Below are 26,629 nucleotides of genomic sequence, written 5' to 3'. Positions count from 1 at the left end.
GATGTTGAAAATTCTTTGAGCGTTAGGTTGGAGTCTGAGAAGTGTTTCCTCCTAGTGTAGTAGAACAAGAGAAGGGAATGGATCCTTCTTGCACACCTATTACGTGCCAGGCCCTGGATATCAGGGAAAGCCAAGATCTTTGAGCAGAAGATGACTTTCTATCTTGGAGGTTGCTTTTTTATGAAACAGGGGACAATGTTAATGTGGGCCCTTTGAAAATTATTTTTCTTTGGTCCTTTTATGTTCTCTCAGAGCATTTCCTTATTTTACTTTATTTCTAAAATTTATTTTCCAAAAATGGGCACCCCAACTCTTACCATATATCTTGATGTCCACTTTTCCTTCTTTGGACTGTGTAGAAGCAACTGACAGATGCTGTATCTTCTCCTGCATCGGTTACTATGTTTTTCATTTTACCTCATGTTAGTAAGATCAGGGCTGCATATTTGTTTTCAGAGTCTTAATTGGAATATGTGACATGTCTTAACTTTTTTTGAAAAAGAAAGGGGGAAGATCTATCCTGATACCGCTTCCTATAGTGCCTTTGGAACTCCAGTTCCAAATAGTGTTGCCCATCTATCCTTCTGTCCATCCATCCATATATCCATTCACCCGTCTATCTACCCTTTACCCTTTGAACACCTACTGTGTGCAAGATACTTTGTTATATGCTGTGGTGCATATTAAGAATTATAGAACAGGATCCAGCTGTCTTCAAAAAGGTTGTGACCTAAGAAAATATTCAGATAATTGTAGCACAAGGAAATTCTATGGTAGAGCAAGGAAATTCTATGGTGGTGGTTTTAATAGCTTTGTGTTTGTATTATAAGGGATTTTATTCGTTGCAAGTGACAGAAATTCAGATCAAACTAATGTTAGTGACATCTAACCTCACAGATGTCTGGATCCAAAGGCTCAAGTGGCATTTTTCAGGGTCTTCTCTCTTACTATATCTCAGAGCTCTTTTTTAAAAAAAATGTTTATTTATTTATTTTGAGAGAGAGTACAAGCGAGTGAGTCAGGGAGGGGCAGAGAGAGGGGGGGGGGAGAGAGAGAGAGTCCCAAGAGGCTCCACGCTCAGCATGGAGCCCGATGCAAGGGCTTGATCTCATCATGATCTTGAGATCATGACCTGAGCCGAAATCAAGACTTGGTTGCTTAACCTATTGAGCCACCCAGACGCCCCTCATAGCTCTTTTGTCCTTCTGTGTGCTGACTTCATTGTTAGACAGTCTCTTTCCTTGTGGCAGAAAAATTTCTCATGGAGGCCCTGGGCCTGTATAATCTTTCAACTATGATCCCAGAGGAAGAGTCTCTCTCTGTACGAGCATTCATTTATTCAATTCTAAGGAAAATTCTCATTGGTCTGCTTGAGGTCACACACACATGTCCAAGCAATCATCATGGCCAAGGGGATAGAATTCTCTGTCCTGCCAGTCACCAGTTCACTCTTGCACTTGAGGGTCTGGCGGGTGGGGAAGAGGAGGGTTCCTACAGAGAGTGACCTACACTCCTACACCAGGGCCATGTGGTGAGGCTTTATGAAATGTGGTTCCCAAAAGGAGAAATTGGTATTGCTATTGACAGATAGACAAAGGGGATCCTAGGCCAGGAAAAGAGAGAGTGGGAAGAAAGGAAGAGAGCAGAGGAGGAAGGAGAACGGGGAGGAGAATCTGCTTCAGTGTTTTAGGAAGTAAAAAGGAGTGACTGGTTCTCTTGGCATGTGGGGAAAGATGTGATTTGTCTTGCGTGTGACGATGCCAGCATCCCTGTGGCTGTCACCATAAGGACGAAACACTTTTCAGAGGCAGCAGATACATGTCCAAATTATTTTCATCTCTCGACACAGGGGGTACCTTGAAAGGGGAGGCAGATTGGACTTGTGAGTTGAAAGAGTGATACAAGATTAAGAAAAAAATGAAACTTGGTGAATCTGTCATTGACCTTGAAACCTGATCAATCATGGTTTCTTAGCCACATTCAGTTTTTCTCCCTTTGTTGTATTTTAAGAAAAAGGGTGGGGCTGCGGTGGGTGGAGAGGGGTCACCACCTTGGTGAGGCGGGATGAGGTTACCCATTCTTTCGTGTACTGTCTTCTGGGTGACTGGTTTTCACTCTCTGCTCTTTTTGCAGTTACATTGCCAATCAGAAAAGGTTGGAAATCATCAACGAAGATGACGTTGAAGCTTACGCAGGACTGAAAAATCTGTGAGTACTCAGGACTTGCATACCTTATGCTTGCATACCTATACCTTTTCTTATGCTGTGTTACAGTCAGGCGCGCATTCACCCATTCGTTCTAACGTACGTGCAACTGTGTGTTTTCTTAGGACAATTGTGGATTCTGGATTAAAATTTGTGGCTCATAAAGCGTTTCTGAAAAACAGCAACTTACAGCACATGTAAGTAAAGGTTGATGCTTTTGCTTCCCAGGACCCAATGTATTCAATATTTTTCCCCTCTGTTTTCTTCTTTTGCAACTATGAACTTCCTTTCTTAAGAGTTAGTATAGGTGTGACAATAGCTTAGAAATGTTAGCTTTGATTTTTGAATAGCTTTAGAAGGGTACTTAGAACAGCCTGTGTATTCCCTTTCATGGATTTCTGGGCTATTTCCATCTTAGATGGAGCAGTAGGCCAACAGCAGAGTCTGATGTGAAAACTATGTCCTGGTACAGGGTCCTTGATTCTTTTCCTGGGGATCATTACGTGTTCCCTGGAAGACATCAAACTAATGGAATTGAAAGAAACTGACTTGGCCTCAGCCTTTTTAGGGAACTAAAAATTGCCAGTGCCCCCACTCCCACCCCCACCCCCTGGAGATCCTCTTTTGAAAGTTCATTTTCTCAAAGCTATCTGTTGTGATTGGTAAAAGCGGAGAAAAATCAATCATGGGACATGCCAAAGGTACAGATAATTGCAAAACAGCAAGTGCCTCCTTGAAGTCACATTGATGCTTTGTCAACCGAGGTCAGACGGAAATAGGGACAATGGAAGCTCTCAGGTTGTCCGCTGTTAAGTACTGTTAGAGGGTAGCATGCAATCCATAAAGGATGGCCTTCCTGAGAGGGTTCTTCATTGTTTTTCTTTTTTTTAAGTTTGTTTGTTTGTTTGTTTATTTATTTATTTATTTATTTATTTTGAGAAAGAGAGAGAGAGAGAGTGAGAGTGAGGTAGAATGAGCGGAGAAAGGGTAGAGAGAGAGGGGGGAGAGAGAGAATCCCAAGCAGGGACATGGGGTCCATCTCACAAACCATGAGATCATGATCTGAGCCGAAGTAAGAGCCAGACGCTTAACTGACTAAGCCACGCAGGCGCTTGGGGAGGTTTCTTCGTTCAACAGAGGATTACGTCCCCCTAAGCTCAGGTTGATGCTCCCTGTGCCCCGAGTGTTAAGGGGAGTGAGTGTCTGCTGGAGGAATTCGTTGGCCGGCCTTCTTTGGTCTTTTTGTGCTTTGCAGATTCTCTGCGACCGTGCTTTTGTGTCTCATCATCTACAGCTCACCTATGGAACTCTCTCCCATGATATCTCGCTTGGTTTTTCTGACAATCGGTAGGGAAGATCTTTTTGGTTCCTGTTCATGGACATAAAATCACACTGAGGAAGTTCTAGGATTTTCTCCAGCCCACAGGATGGAAAGTGACAGAATTGTGACTCCAGGGCTCACCCTGACCGTGCTCCTACAACAAGAGCACAGGAAATAAAATTTCTACCATCCGTATAATTAGAGAATCAGCCTTTTTAGGATATTTTTCCTCTTTCTTTCCTTGAAGTGAACAGTTCCCCAACTGATTTCCATACCAGTTACAAAAGAAATCATTCTTTAGCAGCAGATTGCCTGGACACTCCCCGGAGATTTGTGGGTTTTATGAAAAACATGAATTTCGTAAAGCCAGTATCATGACTTCATATTTTATAGGTGGCATTAATGATGAAGTCGATTTGAAAATAAAGTCTGTAGAACTAAGATATACAACATTCAGCAAAAATGTGGTACAACTCCAAGGAACTTGATTAACACATTTCACTTAAATGCCTTTTTGGCATCATCTCTGTGGTTGGGTTGCCTGCACAAATCTGATGTCTGCATAGGTCTCGAGAGCAAAAACGAGAGAACTTGGACAGAAACAAAAGTCAAAATGCTCCGAAGCCATCACTTAAATGTAATTAATGACTTCAGGGGCTTAAGTTCTGGTATTTACAGCTGACAGTACACCTGGATTACTCTCTCAGCCACATTTTATTTTCACCCCATCACTTCCCCTAACGATATGATTTGGGCATTGGGCTACGGTTAATTGCAGTTTCAGTAATAAACTTATTTATTGATGAGGGGATTTAATCGCAAGAGGGCTTACTCTACCTCTTCTACTTTCTCTGCTTGCCTGTTGCATGCCATTTTTATGAAAACCAAAGCCACTTGATGTATGTTTTCAGGGTGATTATATGGTAGAACAATTTGAATGGCATTCTATGTGCTGCAGACAGCTTCTCTAAAACCAGCTATCTATCCCTGTTTCCCAAAGACGTGACCTTTGAGAGCAGAAAACGAAAGAGATGGACATATCTTATATAGTATCTTTAAAAGGCAGTAGCCAGGAAGCCAAGTCACTGGTGAGGCTGCAAAAACTCCCTTGCCATTTGTAGGCACAGTCAAGTATTAAGAGAGAATGAAGTTAGACAATATTCAGACATTCGGTGATGCCGGGAAGCTTCATATACAGTGTTCATGGATGAGAGAGGCTCCTACTCACCCAAATACTAAATTCACTGGTTGGCTTTGAGAATGGCAGGGAGGGAGGAGGAAGCAAATGAGGTGTCTGCCTTTGCAGACCTTAGTCCCAACCTGTCCTTATGACTGAGGACTCAGGCACTGCCTTGTTTTATCTGATTTTCTGCAATTTCTCTGAATATCACCTTGGGTACCAGGGAGCTGAGAACGAAACGCATTTCTCTTTACTCCAGGGATATACCGATTATCTCTGAGTCTCCCCAACAACATAAAAATGTGCACAAGAGTAATATATTTGACTTCGGGTTTTAGGGGAGTTCAGATTGGATCCTGTCTCACCACCCCTCCCTCTGCCCTGGGCATATGCAGCATCATGTGGTGACTGTCTGCAGCCTCTATGACCGGTCACTGAGTTTATTTCTTGGTGCCTTTAATTCCTCCCCGGCCTCTGAGAACCCAGGGGTTGTGAGAAAAGACAGCCTGTGTATTTTCCAGGGACTTTGCCGAGGTGCTAATTAGCTCCTTCGCAATGTTCTGTCATCAAACAGTAAGAGGATTGTTGATTTTTTTCCCTCCCCTCCTCCTCTTTTTTGGCTTTTGCCTCAATAATAAGTATGGTTCATAAAACTCATCTTGTTCTTTGGCGTATGACCCCACTCTGGGCTGTGCTGCTGGCAGCCCGACAGGGCCAGCTGCTCCCGGTGCTGTCTTTGTAGCTGACCGAGACCTTGACCATAGTGTCCTCTTTCTCTGCTCCCCCCTCTCCTGGTTCTTCTTGGGAAGAAGAGTCGTGGATGTGTTTGTTTGTTTGCTTGTTTTTTGTTTGTTTTTGTTCTTGCTGTTTTGTTTGTTTTTCCTTCAGAGGGTAGGGATTTCTGAAGATGGAAACATTTGTGTCTCAAAGACTGGAGAGAACACAGACAGACTGACTTCTCAGTGTATGATACTCCAGGGAAACTCATTCTTAATTCACGTTCCAAAAGAAAAGAGAAAAAGATGTATGTGGGCACATTTTACAACTTCCCGATGAATTATTTTTTTCATGTGGGTGAGCACTTTACACGCAGTATAAAGACGGAAGAAGTAAGCATAGGAAGAAGAGGGAACCCTGTGTAGGTAGGGGTTTGGATGAGTGGAAATCTCAATATAGAACGAAGTCGGGAGAGGACGCACGCATTCTTAAAACAGGAGACCCTGAAGCGGTGTTTTCTGTATTCCTTCAATTGACCAGTGTTGGCTCATACATTAGCTCCTGGGTTAGAACCCCTCTGTGAAGGTGGCTGGTCAGACATAGCAGGATGTCTGGTCAACCGATGATTTTGTTGGGCTGACACAATAGTCTAGCCTTAGGTAAAGGGTCGGGATAACTGTCACCCTCAGGTCCCTTGTTCTTACCTCTCAGCCCAGCGATTCCTTTCCTGAGCAGGAAACAGATACTGAAAGTCTCGTTGTAATTTGTTGGGGGCTTGGCTGTTTTTGTAAAAGTTGATGTTTATTTTACATTCCTGTTAGTTATTAGGCACATGTCTGGAGACCCAAGCATTAGACACTTTTTAAATAAATTCAACCAGTAAACAAATCCACAGAGCGAGTCAGTTGCTGGGATTATGGCTCTGAATTTCCCCACTCAGGGCCTCATGGCACTGATCGCTGGAAACGGAAACTCCTGCCATTGAGTGAAATTACATATTTGGAATATGTCAGTAAATTCATTAGTATTTATGACTTGGTTTCATGGACTTCTCATTGTCTGGTTGGTCCAAATCTTAAAATGATGTGGCGCTAGAATAGTGTCAGGTGAAATCTAACATATTCCTTGTTATGTGATTTTTTTTTTTTGTTACTGTCCTTATCTTGGAATTATCAGGTTATGTAGAAATCATGTATAAACAATCAGCGGAGTTAATCAATCAGAGTTTATCAGTGTGTATTCTTTCCTATAAGGATGTGTTAATTTCAGTTAAATATTTATGTGTCTTGTAATTTCAAAATACTCATGATGCTGTTTAATTTTAAAGTATCTTTTCCCCTAGTGAGTTTCATGGTTTTAAATCAAATTAAGTTTATTCCTCCTATTAATTGTTTAAGAGGTCAGAGATCTCTAGGAAGTGTATAACTTGGCTCTGAATCAGCATATGAAAAATAAACTTTTTGTTAAGAAAGAGATTAAAAAGACGCGTTGGAAAGTATTTCCATCCTTCTCCTCCCTTTATGAACAAGAATTATAGGAGAGGCAGGAAAATTTAAATTGTCATTCCAGATGGAAGAAAGAGATTATGGTCGAACCATGGTCAAATGAACCATGGTTAAATGAAATTATATTTTGAAAAACAGTTTTCTACTTGCATATTGTATTCTTGAGATGGAACGTTTTAAATTCACATTTAATGTTTTTGGTTTCTTTCAGCAATTTTACTCGAAATAAACTGACCAGCTTGTCTAGGAAACATTTTCGTCACCTTGATTTGTCTGAACTGTAAGTAATGATTATTGTGTGTCATTTGGTAACAGTTTCAGGGGAGAGAGTAATTATGTATTTTTTTTTTTTTAATGAGTGATGCTGCAGATGCATTTTTATATCAAAATTCTTGAGAAAACCATTTCTCAGGTTTTGGCCACTTGTGTTTTTATTCCCTCATAAAAAACATGATTCAGTAACAAATTAACCCAGCAATCTCAATAGTAAGGTATCATTTATGATGAGTTTAAATGTTTTTACATAAAGATTTGTTTCCTAAAGGAGGGAAAACAGAAAAAGATGAGAGTGGGCGGGCGGGGGATCCTTTGCATCATAATGGCTACATGTTTGGTCCTTGTTATGTCCAGGACCTAATGGCAAGCAAACCCATTCAAGGGGGAAATAACCACGGGCACAACATTCTCCAGCTTTTATCCGCAACCACAGTGCCCGCTGGTGTTTAGTGAACGTTGGTGGAGAGGTTGTCCTTTGCCCTCCCTGCCCATCCTTGTGACATTGCCTTCTAGGTCTGCTACTGCACTCAGTATATACCCTTATTCTCTAATTTCCTTGGCTGTAAAATGATAGGAAAAAGATTGTAATGTGTTGATGTCTACTGGCCGGCATTTCCAGGTGTGATCAATTCTTGTGTTATCACCATGAAACACATATAAACTGTTGACATTCCTATGGGGAGGTTGCCTAGAACACCCCAAAGCAGAGGCTCTGTGTGTCAGAGGTGGGGTTGCCGGATGGACGAGGCCTTTGAATCCCAGGCAGTCGCTTTGGTTCAAACTGTATATATTGCCTGGGTTGTAGGATCCGCCCCTATTCACAAGGAAAACATGCAGAGAGAAGATGCCATTAGTGCAGAGACAAATCAGTGGGTTATAAGGAGGGTTGCCTGGTGCCCCGTATCAACAATGGGCAGTCATTGGAATACACGGAGTTTGCGGAGTTGAAGTGGTAAGCTTTCTCACATAGGAATAGGCACATACAATTTAAGGAAGATGTGAAATGGAATGAGATGCTCAGTGTGAACATTTTGAGCATCACTGCAGGAAATTTCCTCAATGGGTCAAAAATCAGAGCACTGATTTCAAATTCACACATTTCTGTTTTCTCCCTGCAGCATATTTAATCAGTTCTCAAAACACATGTTAATTGTGGGCCTGGTTGCATGTTGGACTGGGATGTAGGGAGAAGTTTCTGTGTTCCAGGATTCTGCTCTCTAGTGGGAGACATGGAAGCCTAAGCAAATGAGTGTAATGTGCTCTGACAGTCTCTGGAAGAGGGGTTTGCATGGGGACTGAAGAATTGAACCCCAGCTGTCTGCCAGCGTTGTGTGGTCATTGATAGTTGCAATAGTTACAACTGAAGATCCTTCACTTCTTTAGCCCTTCTGTGGATTTAGTTGTACCTTCTTTTTTTGAAAGATTCTTTAGTTTTTCATGTACTTCGAGTGCCAGGAAGCCTCTTGGATTAGTTGAAGTTTAAGCATTGTGAATGTCTTCCCATTGTAGTCTGTCTCCAGTAGCATCAAATCGTATTGTGGTGATGGAAGGATACTTGGAGGCGATCAAGCGGACACAAATTAATTGAGTCTGCCATGACCACATTTTCCCCAAAGAAACTCCTGGAAGAGTCTCTAGGGATCCCGGAGATTCTTAGAACCCAACCAGAAAACCACAGGAGTAAATGATGTTGCAAAGCCTAGGTCCTGTCCTCAAGGAAATCTTAAGTATTGTGGCTAATGCCAGGCAGAGCCTATGTAACGATTGTAAATGGCCTCATTTAAAGGCTCATTACCATAAATGGAATTCATCTTAAATAGGCCACTGAGTATTATAAATAAACATTTAAAGATTTTTTTCTTGTGGTTTTTATTTTCCTCTTGACTACTTCCTCTGTTACCCTTCGTAGGCCACGGGAGTCCAGGCAGCTCGGCTGAGTGGTGGTTTTCTCTATGCAGACCGTCCCACAGCGGGCTGAGTGGCTCAGTCTGGAGCTCACTTGCCCTTGATGTCAGAAACCCTGAACTTGGTGTGTGTGCGCATGCGTGAGTGTGCATGTGTGAATGTGTGTGTGTGTGTGTGTGTGTGTGTGTGTGTGTGTATGTGTAGGAGGTTTAAGAGTCCCTTCCAGGCTCTTGGTCACATTTACTCCAACTTCTTGGCATCCGTTCGGCTGACCTGTGGTTGCATCGTGCAGAAAGCTGGGGGCGCCACCCTCCCGGCTCTAACATTTTAATCTTAGCTTTGTATTTACAGTCTCATTTTAAAGTAAGATGAAATTGCTGTGCTCCCCACTGTAGTTTGAGCTCATTAAATAATAACACTCGAATCTGTAGCCAGGTCAGAAATAAGTGTGTTAGCATTCCTGACAACTGTTAACTATTGGCATCTTGACTTAAGATCTCACTTACTATATAATAGCTGTGATAAATTTGTTACGGCATCTTATTTTTCCCCATCCTATGAGACATCCATTCCTATCCTGCATTATAGCTCTTTCTGTCCCTGTCTTGTTTCCCTATTACTCTGAAAGGTTTTGCGTTACTTTGCATCCTTTAGAGTCCACGGGGGTGTTTGCGCCTAGCAGAAGACCAGTAAGTATTAGCTAAATGAATGAATAAGTGTTGTGAAACTACGCAGGTGGGTATGACTTCCAAAGATTGTGGGTCAGAAAGAATTCATAATGTTGTAGTGCTTCATAAACACTAGGGTAGGAAAAAGAGAAGCCTGATCTGGTTTCATTTTTGTTCTGTGTAGGATCCTGGTGGGCAATCCATTTACATGCTCCTGTGACATTATGTGGATCAAGACTCTTCAGGAGACTAAATCCAGCCCAGAAACTCAGGATTTGTACTGCCTAAATGAAAGCAGCAAGAATATTCCCCTGGCAAACCTGCAGATACCCAATTGTGGTAATTTACTTTCGAATCAATGAATTCTACTTGCTATTAATTATTCTAATTGCCTTGGTGTGGTAGAGAGTCTGGGAGGATTATCACTACCCAGATTTTATATAGTATGCTGTTGAGGTCTCTGGTGAGCTGGGCAACATTTGTATGCAGTGTGGAGAAATCAGCTGGGAACAACTTTGCTGAATATTCTTTGCAAGTAGAATATTAATTCTGAGTGGATGGCTTTAAAGTGCATGGAGAAAAAGTACACTGTTGATTCCTTTGTTTCTTTGTTCGTTTGTCTGTTCATGCATCCATCTGTTCATCTATCCGTCCATCCATCCATCCATCCATCCATCCATCCAAAAACTATCTGCTAAGAGTGTAATACTTGATTGGCTAGTATTTACTTACCCAGGCCGTGGAGAGGGAAAGATCTCGTGGTGATAAAGTGTCCTCCCAGTACAAGATAATGCAGATCAATCCAGCACATTCCCTTACACTTGTCTTGCTGCCAGATGTCTGTGTCTCTTGATGGGGCACCACGAATCTGCCCTTATACCTGCTTTTCCCGTGTTTGGGTTTCCAGGCTCCTCCTTCATCTTGCCCCCAATCCTCCTCAGTATTTACAACTCCAGAATTTAAGGGGGCACCTTATGACAAAGTCCCATCTCTCTGTGAGTGCCAGTCTGTTTGCAAGGAAGGAAAACCCAAATGTTCTGGTTAGGATTTTCCTGCTAAGGACTTCTGTGATGTACCTCCTCGAATACTCACATATGCGTCGTCCAGCCAGTTAGTTAGCTCACAGTTATATTTGATCTTCTGGCCGAGTGGCTGGTGACAGAGCAGAAAGCCATGTAGCACCTGATTCCTGTCTGTCAGGAATCTGTATATGAACCACAAACATTCGATTCTTTGTTTTCAGAAGACCGTGCTGTTTGGGGTCAATTTTTCTTGAAGAAAAATATAGCTGTTGTTCATTTTTAAAGAGAATGTAATAAAAGGAAAGAGAAGTATTTGTTTCTTACCCTGAAGGGGCTTACAAGACAGCAGTTACTCTTCCCATAGATTCTTCTCTCCCAGAGCCCTTGGGCTTTATCATAGGGGAACCAGGCTTTGTTCTCTTGACAGCTTCCCTGAGCTTTCTTTGCTAGCCAACACTTAAACAAACCCAACTTTTAATATATATCTCCTCCCGATTGAGAAGAGGGCAGCTGTGCTCTGTTCTGGTATAAATTTGCACCGCTGAGAGAAATCGCCTGGAGGGACAAGAAATTCAGTGTTGAGTCACCTGGCCTCTTGGCTGGCTCCCAAGTCCACATGGCTGTTGTGACCACATTGGTTCAGCAACCACTGAGAGGAAGAAAGAAAGCGCATCTAAGTCCTGCTCTTAGTTCACAAATGGCCTCTTAATAGACGTCTGCTTTGCCCTTGCCTGAAGCCAGTTCTTTGGGTTTTTTTTTTTAATAATTTTAATTTTTGGCCAACTTGTCTTGACAGCTTTTGGTAATGCGCTGAATCTATAGGGTTATTGATAGACTATTATGATTGGGGGAGGGTAAGGGTAAGAGGGAACTGGTCCTCATTTTTCCTGGTCAGTTTGTCAGTTTTCAGTAAGTTTTTATTTGTTTCCTACAAATTAGTCAATTCTGTGTCTTAGGGGCTTTTGAATTCACTGTCATGATTTGGGAGGCATATGTTTGATGGCTCCATTAGGACCATTGCGTTCATGGTAACATTCACAATTAATTTCAGTGTCAACGATGCTAAAGCTACCTTGTAAAATCATTTCTCTACCACTTTTGCATTCTTAAGTTGGTTTGTTGTTTGTTAATTTTTCTTTCTGTCCAAACTTTTTTTTTTACTTATTAATAATTGCACAAATAAGGTCAATACATTTTGTTGTAAAAATAACCTGCATTACACATAAAGCTTGTGTTTTTCTTGTTTTCAGGTTAGTGGTTAGAAATCTATAATACTCTTTTGAATCATTGCACAGTATTCATGGTGGAATATATCTCAATTACATTAAAATTTCCATATTGTTGGGCATTTAGCTTATTTCTCATTTTTCGTCACTCCAGAAATGTTTCAACGAGTATCTTTACTCTTTTCTCTTTGTACTGTGTACAGATGAAAAGGTTTTTCTGGGATCCAGAACAGGAAGCAGAAGTTTTAGCTTCTATGGTTTGCACATTAAAAAGCAGTTGTACCAAATTATAGCCACTCCAGCAAGGCATGCCTTGATATTAGCAAACTTTTTACTTTTTTGCTTGTCTAAAAACTGGTAGGTCATTGCTTTCTGGTTTGCATTTTCCTGATGACTATTGAGTTTCTTCTGTGTTTACGGGACATTGTGTCTATTCCTTGATGAATCATCTACTTACATCCTTTGCTTGTTTTTCTACAGTGTTTTCCTTTTCTTCCATTGATAGTGTTTTTTTATTTTATTTTTTCTTAATTTGTTTGAAAGCTATACGTTATGTTTTTGTTTTTTTGTAAATATATAATGCCCCAATATTCACCGCCCCTATCAAAACGTATTTTTTCTTGTAAGCATCTAGAGATAACACCCAACAAGACAGGAAAAGATACCTTTATTTCTCTTTACTTTCTCGTCCCATCTCTCAGATTGTTGTCAAATAGGATTTTATTTTTAGATTGTTACTTGACTTTTATGAAGATTTACTATTTCTTTGCATGCCATTAAACTCTTGTACCCTACTACCTTTTGGAGCAGCTTTTCTTTTCGCTGGCGTGTAGCCTCTAATATTTCATTCAGAGAAATTAAAAAAAAAATCTTCGAGTCCTTGCCTGGTGGAAACTCAAGACTGTATATTTTCTTCTCAATGGAATTGGCTAAGTATAAAATTCTAGATTCAAACAAATTCCTTTTAGAACTTTGCAGATGTGGTACCGTGTTCTCTTTGTATTCAATGTTGCAGATAAGAAGCTTGAGGCCAGTCTTATGCTTACTTCTTGACAGGTCGCCTATGCTTTTCTTTTCCTTCCAGAAGCTTTGAGGATTTTCTCCTTTTCCATGTTATTCTGAAATTTTCACCATCATGTAACTAGGTGTGTGTTTTTATTCTAAAAAAGATTTTGTAAAGTTCTGTTTGATACGCAGCATACTCTTTCAGTGTGAGGGTTTATGTCTGAAGTTCTGGAAGGATTTTCTAATTTATGTAGATGGACGTTTACACTTCCGGCTCCACCCTCCATACCTCTCAGCCTTCGGTAGTGTTTCCCATCTGTTTGTCCTTTTGTGTGACATGATGGGAACATTGGTTTACTCATGCTTTGTCCTTCAGCTGTTTCTCCAGATACTGAGTTTCTCCCTTCCAACAATTAATTTTGGATTTCCACAGTCTCTAGTCATTGAGTTTTTCTATGACTGAAACACCCTTTTCCGTGTTGGGGTTCACCGTATCCCCAGGGTGTCACCAGTACCAAGCACTGCTGATTTTCTCTGGTGAGCTTCCTGCACTCATTGCTTCCATTTGGGAGTGGCTCCAACTCTTACTGGATGTTGTGTCCACAGTGAGAGCGTAGCGACAGGATATGTCACATCTACTCAGTTTTCTTAACCAGTGGCCCCCGTGGCTCAGCTGAAGTGGGGCTCCACTCTGTCCTGCCATCTGCCCCTTGAGTCTTGGGTCAGCCTAGAGCTTCCCTATTGGCTTTTGTGAAGCAAATACTTACATGTCCCTTTGAGGACATGTTTGATTTTCTTTAACCCCACTTTCTCACTTTCTCTTGTTCAGGAGTTTTTCATCGTGTTCTGGTTTCTTATTCACTAACACTGGAATTTTAAAAAGTTTTGCAAAATATCTAGAGATTTGAGATCAGAATGGGAAGCTTCAGTTGGGGGTTTAGTCATATGTTACTTTTCTTCATCATGGTTTCCTAGTTTGGGCTCTTTAAAGAGAAGTTGGATTGAGCAGTAGATTGACACTAGGCGGTTGGATTTAAATTATTTCTGAAAGTCCATACTACAGGAATCAGAAAATAAGCTACTATCTTTAAGTTAGATAGATGTATTGTTTAGAGCTTGGATTTGTGGTCGGTTGGCTTTTCTTTCAGGTCTTGCCCTTTGCAGACTTTTAAAATATATCTATTGTGTTTAATTACATCACAGTTTCATAGAGTTCAGCTTCACTTTTTTTTTGTATGAAACTCTTAACTAAGTCCGAGAGTAATTCATAAGAGTATTGTATGGTCTTGTGTGTTTGTTTCATCATTCTAAACCAATGATTCCTAGTAACTATGACTATTCCATTAATTTGCAACTGGTAACATTTTAATTTCAGTAAGAAAGAGCTACCGAGATTTCATTGATTCATAAGGTGGGCTTTCTTTAAAAACTTTCCCTTTTACTATTTCACCATCTAAGTATTGTATTAACAAACGCTCTACATTTTTAAAGCAAAAAATACACTCTCTGTGGTGTCTAATGTATCCATTGAACATAATAGGCATTTGATTAATGTTTGCTGAATTCATCAATTAATAAATGCATGAGCCACACATGTTCTATTAATGATCAGGCTGGACCAAATTTTTATATAATGGTATGGATATTTCAGTTAAGATAACTTAAGTATTTGTGTTATTCTAGCTGAATTATTCCATATTTTAGTATTTTGTAGTTCCCTTTGAAATTTCTGTCATCATCTCATTGTGAAAGTATCTCCCTTTCCTTCTTCTTAGTGATTAACTGAGCTTAGTAGGCGGGGCTGGGAAGTTTAATGGCCCTGTTACCATTAGCAGCATGGTCAAAATGTCTCACAGTATTTCTCTAACAGCCCCTCCTGCCGTGAACTACTGTAAATTTATTCATGCTGGGAAACATGTTGTGGTCTGTTTCTCCACTAGGTCCTTTTTAACCTTAGAAAAACTTTATTAATTGCAGTAACAATTTAACTTTATTAAAGGCAACAAAACACATGCATCTCAAGTCTCCACATTAATAAGAAAAAAAAAAAGGGTCACCACGCACACCTGTTTTGGGGACAGAGATGGAATCACACAAATTTTGTAGAAGGAATATTATTTTGTCCAGTCACTGTGCTGACTTAATAGAAGACCATCCCTGCTACTTTGTCGGTTGATCTTCAATGGTTAGTTTTGCAATGCAGTCTTTTCAATCATTTCCCCTCAGTAAGTGGGATTATTAAAGAACAGTATACTTTATGCTTTGATTATGATTTAAATCTCTGGAAGAGAGTTTCTTCAGGAAGTGTTAGCAGTGGATGGGACGCTCTAAGTAGATGGCAAATATGTTTAAGAAGGGCAATAGTCCTCTGGGTCATATCAAAACAATCCCTGCATCCATTTTACTAGGAGCTAGTTACCACAGAACATGCTAGTCCCACAGTGACTCTAAGGTGGTAATTCACTTGATGGTTGGACTGCAGTTGACTGTATAAGCCCCCCTTAATGGTCTCTTGGATTGAAATCAGTCCTGCCTTTGGTTTCCTTGTTACGTATAACGACAATTTCAATTTTCCCAACTTTTTCGACCTTGAAGCTTTCAATGTAGAGATTCCTTAAGACACACCAACAAAATATTATTTATGATGGTAAAAGTCAATTCACAGGTACCTGGAGAAGAAGGCTGGTTCCTTGAGGTAAATTGGTTTTACTTAACCGATAAGATTTACTTTTGGTTATTGCCCTGTGGTTTGTAGCATATGTCTGTTAAGCGTATTCCTTCCTACAGAGTCCTTCGTTGTTTTAAACCAGGAAAATAGACTGATAGCAATTCTGCTTTGTTAGATTATGGGAGATGAAAAGGAAATGCGATGTCAATACTCTGGAAGTTATATTGGTATAACACATTATTTTCTTACCATCTTAGCTGGATAGATTTTTTTTTTCTGAAAAGCATATAAAAAGTCTAGTTTATTACTTTGCTTTACTCTTACTTGGGATCAGGTTCTGTCTACTAAAATAAAGCCAACCACACAGTGGATTGTTGTTTTCCTTTATCTTTTTAGGATGGAAAATAAAGCTGTTTTTTTGTTGTTTTTTTTTTTTCTGTCAGCTGCTGACACAGTTTTTGTGTTTAGAAGTTTCCTGGTTGCTGACTCTGTAATGACACAGCTCACAAGCATAGAAGCACCATTTCCATTTTGGGCCTGGAAAGTCACTTTGCTAATTTTCTGTCATTTTTGTAACTGGGTGTAAAGCAGCCACTTCTAAATAGGTCAGGCTCATTCTGGCTTCATTCCTGGTAGTGAAATCTATATGCTTAAGAGAGAGATTGGAAGATATGCCAACGAGAGAGAAAGCGAGAGGAGAGGAGACACTAGACAAAATCATAATTTCCTTGAATATTTCATGCATGGAATGATGACCCAACACAGAATGAACAGAGCTCAGGGGGACTAAAACAAGATGAGAAAGAACGTAATCCCTAACTTCAGGTGGCTGTTGAAAAATGAAACCCAAATCTGACCTATGCCACTTACTGCAAAGTTGAGTTAATGATTCAAAATGATTAGAGGTCAGTTTGCCTCACTTATTAGGAAGTGAGACCCTACTTATTTGTTTCTTCTTTTTTTTAGTGATAGGTCACCTGCATTTATTCTTACCTAATATTTTATTAATAGTGAGCATTTCTTATCCATTAGAAATGGTGACAAAGGACTGGAGGGAATTTGCATACTTTATTTTTATTTATTTATTTATTTTTAATGTTTATTTATTGTTGAGAGCAAGCATGAGTGGGGGAGGGGCAGAGAGAGAGGGGGACGGAGGATCTGAAGCAGGCTCTGCGCTGACAGCTTCGCACAGCAGTGAATGCTATGTGGGGCTCGAACTCATGAGCCATGAGATCATGACCTGAGCTGAAGTCTGAAGCTCTACCGACTGAGCCACCCAGGTGCCCCGAGAATTTGCATACTTTCAATTAGTGATCCTAGGAGCTGTAGTCAACACTCTGGAAGTGTGTGCTAATGGAGGGACACAGACGCATGGGAGAGCCCATTGAAGGAGGCTGTGTGTGTTGGTTAAGGCCATGGAGACAGATGAGGGTCAAGGCCAGCTCCCACTCATTAGCTATTTAGTTATGATACTTGATAAGCTTTAACTTCATTTGGAAATGGGGATACTAATGACTCCTGCTTTCAAGAGTTTTTAGGATGCCAAATAAGGTAATGTGGAAAATATTACAGACGAGGTCTAGCACACATTAAGTACTCAGTAGACATTAGCTGTTAAAGTTATTACGATCATCAATATGAACATTTAGCCTTAAATATATTTTACATCTAATATTTAAATATGCGTATCTCTTATATTTTGTGAAATTGCTGCAAATAAAAGCAAGAAAGCCACAACGAGATCCCACAGAGAAGTGGTGTACTCAAAAAAGCTGGGGAATATAAGATCAGTGGAAGTGAAATGATTCCTTTAGAGCAGGACTTCTGAGAGCTTTTAATGTGTGATGGGCATAGTGAACGTTCAGAGTTACAGAACAATACAGAGTTACAGTAGGCTCTTATTTTTTTTAAATCTTAGATATTCCACACCTCCCTCTTTAGCCCCCCACAGAACATCTCAAGGAGTCTGGATTCCACAGAACACATTCTGGGGAAAGTTCCATGGATGAGATGATTGCTCGGGCCCCTGCCAAATTTAAGAATAATAGTTGCAGACACAAAAACCTAGTGAGCAATTGTCCAGCCAACATCTATCATCTACACAAACCCTTGCTACTCCAAGTGTAGTCTGTGGAACAGAGAGTTTGCTAGAAATGTAGACTTTCAAGGCCCCAACCTAGACCTACTAGAAAGAAGCAGTGATTTTTTTTTTAAATGTTTTTATTTATTTTTGAGACAGAAAGAGACAGAACATGAGCAGGGGAGGGGCAGAGAGAGAAGGAGACACAGAATCTGAAGCCAGGCTCCAGGCTCTGAGCCTGGTGCAGGGCTCGAACTCAAGAACCGTGAGATCGTGATGCGAGCCGAAGTCAGATACTTAACCAACTGAGCCACCCAGGCGCCCCGAAAGAAGCAATGATTTCAATGAGATCTGCTGGTCATTTCACATACGCATTACAGTTTGGGAGGCCCCAGTCTCAAGAAAGTCAGCCTTTCCACCGTGCAGTTGGTGACTTTCTGCCGAGGTCTGCAGGCCGGTGTGTCCTTTCTGAACACATCCGCATCAAGAGACGTGGACACGGAGGTGGCTGTCGGGCTGGGCACATGGTCATTTCTGATCTCTAGTCAGGTTTCTCCGAGTGCAAGAGGAAGACACGTCTGCAGCTTCAATCAGGATCCCATGACAGTAGTGCTAGAAGCTGTTGGAAGCTTCGCTGAGCTTTGCTCTGTGCTTGTGCCGATTTCAAATCTTATTAAGCCAGGAAGTAGTGCCTGGCAAATGGTTTATCCTGCCTTGGCTGTTCATGCATCCCAATTCATTTTTATTGTGCTAATTAAGCCTCAAGTGATATTTCAAGTACAGATTGTTTTTTCCATTATTGAATCTTTGGCCAGCATATTAATGCTTTAGAATTAACGTGAGTCAGATGCTTACTCATTTGTGGAAGACTTTACATTTAAAAGATCTAGACTTGGCCAATTTTGCACAGATTCCTTTGGAGACTGCTATGACAGGGTGATACAATTTCTCTATAAATAAAGGAGACTCATTCTTCCTTCACAAATAGACACGTAATTATTTTTTAAGTGAACTAAATTCTTAGGTTATGGATACATATTGGTATTTATGTTCTGTGTTAAAATGGATGTACTCAGTCTGCGAAGGAAGTACAGTGTAGTGGTGAAGATCTTGAACTTTGGGTTCATATCGCAGGTCTACAGGTACTTGGGCAATTTTGGAAGATGTATTTGACTTTTCCAGGACTCATATTCTTCGTTAAGCAGATGAGGACAAATCCTTAACTCCATGATTCCTTGTAACGATTAAATAAAACAATCATTTAAAGTACTCTAGAGGGGTGCCTGGGTGGCCCAGTCGGTTGAGCATCAGACTCTTGATTTCAGTTCAGGTCATGATCTCACCGTCATCAGATCAAGCCCCGCGTTGGGCTCTATGCTGACAGCACAGAGCCTGCTTGAGATTCTCTCCCTATTTCTCTGCCCCTCCCCCCCCCCAAATAAATAAATTAATATTAAAAAATACAACACTAGAAAAGAGTTTCTGGTTCAGTGAATGCCCAATAAATACTACTACTATTATTGTAATTAAACACACATTTTTAGAATTGTTAATCATATAAATTTAGGCTTAACCAAAAAAAAAAACTAAATTAAATTTTTTAGGAGAAATTAAGATTATGGCACAGCATTCTCTACTGAGAATCTCTATTTTAACCTTTTTTTTTTTTTTTCTGCTCAGGATTTCCAAACTATTACATGCATTTGTAAAAGGTAGGAAATTCATGTCATAGGTTTGTATTCAAGGTGCCAAAAGGGATGCCTCCAGGCTCTCTTGGTGGAGTCTGGCTGGTGGAAGAGGTCATAACCTTGAGGACAGGCAGCAGGGCAGGCCCTGGCTCTGTGATCCCTCCAGAATCAATAGATAAATCTCGAAGTCCAAGAACATGGGAGAGGAATCAACAAGGCCTGGAAGGGTGCAAGCTGGAAAGCAGACGGATGAATAGAAACTGAAGTAAATGCTGAGAATGCTGATTACCGGGTTGGCAGCAGCAAAGGCTTGGGGACACTTGGTTTGGGATGCAGAGCTGGTACAAGGCTCAGAAAGAAGCAGGAATGCAGGGAGAACCAAACACAGGAGAGTGCTTCAAGTTCCCTGTAGAGCAGTTAAAGCCATTGTCATTCCATACGTTCCAACTGACTGCACCCCTCCCTCCACAGCAGAAAACTGGAGGTTTATTCTCTCTCTTTTTAGTGTTTATTTATTTTTGAGAGAGAGAGAGAGGCAGAGAGAGAGAGAGAGAGAAGGAGACACAGAATCTGAAGGAGGCTGCAGGCTCTGAGCTGTCAGCACAGAGCGTGATGCGGGGCTTGAACTCATGAACTGCAAGGTCATAACTTGAGCTGAAGTTGAAAGCTTAACCAACTGAGCCACCCAGGTGCCCCGGTAAGTTTATTCGCTAAAGAGGATCAAACAGATTATCAGGAACTCCAGAAAGGGTTGAGGCTGTGAGAGCCATAGAGAAAATGATGGATTTACATACTGAATATTGATATTTCCATCCTTCTTCCTCTTCCGGGCAGGACACTGGTAGAGCATTATCTGAATAACGTGACCAGACCTCGTCCCAAAGTGATCTAATGATACTAAGGTCAGATGGTATCCAGTTTAAGAAGGCCACTAATACTACTCTACAACGAAGCTGGCAGTTGAATGCACAATATGTCTCATACCTTGTTCTTAAAGATGTGTGAATGGCCAACAATACCCGCTGTTTGAGAAAAACTTATAATCAGAGAGGCAAATACCAAACAAACAGATACAAAAAAAAAAAAGTTGCGAGAAACAGTGTTGATGCGGAGAGAAGAAAAATTCAAAAGATTATTGACGTCTCAAAGAGATCAGGAGATACCGCACCCATGAAACAAAGACAGGGTGCCATAAAAATAGAAGACCATTCAGGAACAAAAGAAGAGCCTCAGAAGCTAAAAGTACGACAGAGATTGAAAACCTTGGAGTATGAAACTCAGAGTATTAGGGGCCTTTTTGAAACCCTGTGAAAGATACAACATCGCTGTCTATTGGTTGCTGATAGGAAAGGTCCCGAAGAGGTCACGCAGGCCACTGACAGCCGGATCTTGTTGGGAAGTCCTTTGCCAGGGGTGGGGACACCCTGAGACCCACCCTGTATAAACCTTGCTCCAGTCCGGTTTCAGTAATAAAGAATAATGGCTTTGTCAGTGGGGATGGCATCGTAGGCGAGGGGTGTATGGCAGTTTTGTGAAGATAGTGGGTCAAATAGGGCAATTCAACAGCTCTTGAAGATGAATTGCCTTTTCTGACCTCTGGGTTACTCCTGAGTTAATGATGTGTCATAGGTCCTTGGGACACAGCTGTCGGGCTGAACGCAGTCCCAAGCAGAGTTTTTGATACCAAGTGCGGGACTAGCTTGACAGGCAGGACGTGACATATCGTTACACTCGCTGGGACGCGCCTTCATGCAGAAAATACTATGAGTCCCATGTGGTTGAAAGCAGTGTAAACACCCACTGGGTGCGATAGTTTAATGAAGTGATAATGGCACCAATAAAGAAAAGCTAGCTTTTGAAATGTGAAAGTATAGATCCACATGACTTGTTTTTTTATCATATCGTGAAGTTTACAATAACCAGTTTTTCTTATGATATTTGGCTATGACTTCTATAGCTTCGGAACATTCTAATACTGTGATGGTCAGGCTTTGTGTCTGAAGAATGCTTTAAAACTATCTTTTTTTTTTTCCCCATAATCTGTTTCAAAATTGAGGTCTGGTAGTGAGGTTATGTTTATGAATTACTTAATGTAAAAAATTGGTTTATCCAAAAAACATAGATGCCTTACACCCTTTTGTTTTTGACTATAAAAAACTGGGTTATCGGGGCACCTGGTGGCTCAGTCGAAGTGCCCAGCTCTTGATTTCGGCTCAGGTCATGATCTCACGGTTCCTGGGATCAAGCCCCTCATGGGGCTCTAGACTGACAGTGTGGAGCCTACTTGGGATTCTCTCTCTCTGCTCCTTCCCCCCACCTTGTGCTTGCTCTCTTTTCTCTCTCTCTCTCAAAAAATAAACATTAAAAAAAAACAAAAACTAGATTGGCAACTGTAGAACAGTGAAAGAGAAGACATAGTTTTATAAAGTAGTTTTCTTTAAAGTAAAAAGTTATTTTGCAGTAATAACATTTTTTTAAGTTTTTATTGATTTGAGAGAGAGAGAATGAATGCGTGCATGCATGTGAGTGTGAGCAGGGGAGGGGCAGAGAATGAGAGAGAGAGAGAGAGAGAGAGAGAGAGAATCCCAAACAGGCTCCATAGTGTCAGCATGGAGCCCAACGTGGGGCTCGAACCCACAAACTGCGGGATCATGACCTGAGCTGAAACCAAGAGTCGGACGCCAACTGACCAAGCCACCCAGGTGCTCCTGCAATAGTATTTTTAAGAAATGTGCAAAATTTGTTTACACATCTTATTACCTCATATTGTTTGGTTCACATTAAATTTGTAAAGCTTACCAACCTGGCACTTTTTCAGATCACCATAAATCAGTCTCAGAAAGTAAATAATTACCAGTTCTAAAGCATAAAGAGTTTTCAATTTGTTGCTATTTTGATAATGCATCGAACTATTTACATGTATCTCCATTTACTTTTTCTTGTTCCGCAGGTTTGCCATCAGCAAATTTGGCCGCACCTAACCTCACTGTGGAGGAGGGAAGGTCTATCACATTATCTTGCAGTGTTTCAGGCGATCCAGTTCCGAATTTGTACTGGGATGTCGGTAATCTGGTTTCCAAGCATATGGTAAGGCTTTTGTTTGGCTCTGTGTTCAGAGAGAGATGAGAGTGTCTCAGAACTTGAGATTGTATTAATCTAGTGATGATCGTTTAATATTTTATAGGGCCACAAAGAGAAATTTACACTGTGTTTGAAGTACATTTACTTGCTATTTATTCTTTTAGTTAACAAAGACTAGTGCAGGTTTGCATTTTCGTTGTGTATACCTACTAGATTAGAGTCTCTGTGTCTCTGGTGAGCTTCTTGCGACCCTGTGAGCAAGGTGAGGGGCGCTCCTTGGGCTCTTTTCCCTTGGAGAAAGGTAGGTAAGAATTCAAAGATTAAATCAGCATTGCACATTAAACCATTGTAATCTAGAGAACTAGAACAGCTCCTGATTGGTTCCTTTGCCTGGCCCCAAACCTTTTCTAATGGTATAGATTTCTTTCTTTCGTTAGGGGGAGACACCCCAAATCTTTTCACTTTGACATCAGTTGTGATAAAGATTATTTTTGTCTGTTAATTCATTTGTAGAATGAAACGAGCCACACACAGGGCTCCTTAAGGATAACTAACATTTCATCTGATGACAGTGGAAAGCAGATCTCCTGTGTGGCAGAAAATCTTGTAGGAGAAGACCAAGATTCTGTCAACCTCACTGTACATTGTACGTAATCAGACCGGCCTATGTTTTTAATCGCAAACAATCGCGGACACACCTGCATTTGTCGTTGGGCACTCTGGGTGCTGCTGAAGTGTGTGAAAAAAAAGGGTGTGCTGTGTTCTGTGTTCAGTTTTTAAAGAGATATCAGCCTCTGTCACATGTTCTGTTTCTTCTCATCCCTCTTACTGGTGCATGTCTTTCTTTTAAGCTGCTTTTTTGATCTTAAACTTGTCCTCTTGTGCCTTCCTCCCCTTCCCCTCCCCCCAACCTTTTTTTTGGATAGAACATATTTTGAACTGGTTATCGTTCTCTTGTTAATAAGTTTTAGCTTAATTTCTGCCAAACCAGTTCCTAAAATTGTTTTCTCCATAAAAGCCATATGAAGATTTAAAGTTATACCACCTAAAGTATCAGGCTGGCTGTTCACAAACACCCAATTGTGCCGTCGATGCAATAAAACCTCATTAGTTTGACATCAGGTTTCTGTGGGAAGGTTGGTGGTGTCCTGCTTAAGTTATTGAAAATTGTTATTACCCACAGAACATTTTTATTATTGTTTTAAATCTCTGTATACATTGCAACTAAGATACAGGACACTAATCCTTCTTCAGCATACGTGTGTTATTTCCCAGTGTTGTAAACAACACAATACATAGCTTCACATTCCAGATTGTGGCGTTTAGGGCGAACATGTATTTGGTACAAATCACATATACTTTGCACATTGTTCCAAATTCTGAGCTGGCGTGCTATAAATTAATGAGGCGTTACTGTATTTGGGTCAGGGTTTGGATGAGAGAAACACGAGTGTGCACGTGTGTGTGTATGAATACACATTATACACGCGTAGACACATGGTATCGATACACTGGCTAAGGTTCACCCGTGGCGCACATTCAGTGTGTGATTGTTGGAGTGCATGATTATGGTCACCAACTGTAAGTCCTTTGTCACTGTCAGTACTACCTCTGTGCCTAGTAGGTACTGGACTCATAATTTCTCATCATTTCGACCCACCCAGAAGCCTGAAATCAATGCTATCCCCAAACATACGCAACCAGCTTCCAACTTTATGTCCTTAAATCAACACCTCACCAAAAGCTCATTTGAGCATGGTGGAAGGAATATGTGGGCCCTGGGCTTGGGGGCCTGGGCTGGTGGGAGGAAGGTAAGTTGTTGCCCCTACCCCACTGGGGTCCTTGTATTTGTAACACAGAACTACAAATAAGGATGTTCAAATTCAAAGTCCTCTCAGTTAATATCTGTGGTGTTCACCATGGTCTGAAGAATTGACCTTATCTATCACAATCTAGGTAAAGAATAGAAGGAATAAATGGTGAATAATTTTAACAACTGAGATAGGCTTGGTCGTGAGCCTGGTCAAAGTGTATTTGTTAGCAAGTTGTGACTTTTCTCCCTCTTTGTGTGATGAACATGTACAACTGGGAAGCAAAGCAAGGACGGAAGGGCTGCGGGGTTAGGTGTCAGGAGACCAGGATCCTTGTTCCAGATCCGTCTCGCTCCCTAAAACTGACCAAGTCATTTACCCTCGCTGGACTTGGGTTTCCTCACCTGAAAAATGATGCTCTTAGGGCTCTGGAGGTATTTTCTAGTCCTTAATTGTATCATTATCAAAGTCAGACCACAATAAAATAAACAATTATGGGGGATTTTAAATACCCTCACTCAGGATAAGTACTCTGTTTAAAAATGCTACTTGAGTGTTTGTTTCCCCAAAGCGTAAAGTGCTTTATTTTTCAAGCTAAAGTGGTCTCTAGGTTGTTTGTCTAGGTTTGGACAGAACCCCAGACATTTAAAAAGGATCAAAACATTGACTTCTGAAATCCTAGCAAAAGTGCAGCGTACTGTTATGAAATGTGATACTTGTAAAGAGCATTTGCTATTGGCAATCAGTGAAAAGTACCAGCGGATCATACTTCATAATAATCAATCAGCATTGGCAGCAGCAGTCCCCGCCTTGGTCAATTTGCTCCGTTTTAGATAAGCTGTGTGAGATCCGTGCTGCAGGCAAGATTTCCAAAGTTGTTTCATTATTTGTGTTGTTGAGTGAAGTATTGCAGAAACAGTGGCCCTCAGCTTTCTGGTGATGAATCTACGTAATATCAAAGCATATGTATTAGAAACCAAAGTTGACTTCCAGTGAACCCTTTCTGCTGTCAGAAATCTCTGCGATCTGTTTGGAGCTGGTTCTCACACTGCGGAATTTGAAAAACGACTATGGTTCGTGGGTCTTAAGTATGAGGAAAAGAGTCTCTTTGAAGCTGTCTGTAGGGAGTTCGATCAGCCTTGATGGTGATTCGAAATATTGTTGGATTCCAGAGTCGCTGGTCCTGTATTTTCTTAAACCAAACAGTTCGTTGAATAAGATACCCCCGCTGATGACACAGATATCTGGAGATGGGGAGAATTCTGAGCTTTCTGATGCTATTAACTTTCTCTTTTTCAATTTAGTTGCTCCAACTATCACATTTCTCGAATCTCCAACCTCAGACCACCACTGGTGCATTCCATTCACTGTGAAAGGCAACCCCAAACCAGCTCTTCAGTGGTTCTATAACGGGGCGATACTGAATGAGTCCAAGTACATCTGTACTAAAATCCATGTTACCAATCACACGGAGTACCATGGCTGCCTCCAGCTGGATAATCCTACTCACATGAACAATGGGGACTACAAGTTAGTAGCCAAGAACGAGTATGGGAAGGATGAGAAACAGATTTCTGCTCACTTCATGGGCTGGCCTGGAATCGTAGATGGTGAGTACCTGATGCTTGTGCATCCGGGGAGAGGATAGGGTGTATCACTCAACTATTGACAAAATCATGCCTTCAGCAAACCACCTGCAAACCCAGGGGTGGAAAACACCATTATTTAGTCTTGCTTGTGGGTCAGCTGGGGTTTTGTTCCATATGTCTTTATTCTGGGGTGCAGGTGAAGCAATGGCAGCCACAGAGGAGGTCTGCTTCTGAGTGGCAAGTGCTGATGGCAGGAGGGCAACTAGAAATAGGCAAAGCTTCTCAAGGCCCAGCTTCCGCAGTGGCACGTGGTCTCTTCAGGCTATATGCCACTGGCCAAAGGAAGCCATAGGGCCACAGCCAAGTCCAGGGGCAGGGACTCATACTCCCAGGGAAGTGATGGGGCGGGGGGAATGAATCATTTTGGACAGTAGTGTGATGTGCACATTATTTTTATCTCAAGTGTTCAGTGACATTTTGTACCCATCATGGCAAAACTCATGCAAGATGTATGTAGGTGAACCGTGTTTGGTTGGCTCATGAACTACTGAAGATGTATTTTCTAGCCCCTTACCCGCTTGGAATTCAGAATCCTGCCCTCTCACCGTGGACGAGAAACCAGTTTCTTAGAATGTTTTGCCTACCTGGGCTGAGTGGTGTCATTCATTTATCAGATCCT

The 26,629-nt window shown here is 41.2% G+C and overlaps 1 protein-coding gene across 2 annotated transcripts in view; it reads left to right on the top strand.

The window, feature by feature from the left end:
* NTRK2 (neurotrophic receptor tyrosine kinase 2) overlaps positions 1-26,629 on the top strand; it is a 332,930-nt gene that overhangs the window by 27,105 nt on the left and 279,196 nt on the right. For both annotated transcript variants that reach the window (XM_047831133.1, XM_047831134.1), the window contains exons 4-10: positions 2,134-2,208; positions 2,331-2,402; positions 7,140-7,208; positions 9,962-10,116; positions 22,420-22,556; positions 23,064-23,196; positions 25,666-25,971. In XM_047831133.1, the coding sequence (XP_047687089.1) occupies positions 2,134-2,208; positions 2,331-2,402; positions 7,140-7,208; positions 9,962-10,116; positions 22,420-22,556; positions 23,064-23,196; positions 25,666-25,971 (947 nt within the window). The remainder of the gene's footprint in view (positions 1-2,133; positions 2,209-2,330; positions 2,403-7,139; positions 7,209-9,961; positions 10,117-22,419; positions 22,557-23,063; positions 23,197-25,665; positions 25,972-26,629) is intronic.

The sequence above is a fragment of the Prionailurus viverrinus genome, chromosome D4, assembly GCF_022837055.1.
Source record: "Prionailurus viverrinus isolate Anna chromosome D4, UM_Priviv_1.0, whole genome shotgun sequence".
NCBI classification, from domain to species: Eukaryota; Metazoa; Chordata; class Mammalia; order Carnivora; family Felidae; genus Prionailurus; species Prionailurus viverrinus.
This window is presented reverse-complemented; position numbering and strand designations above follow the sequence as displayed.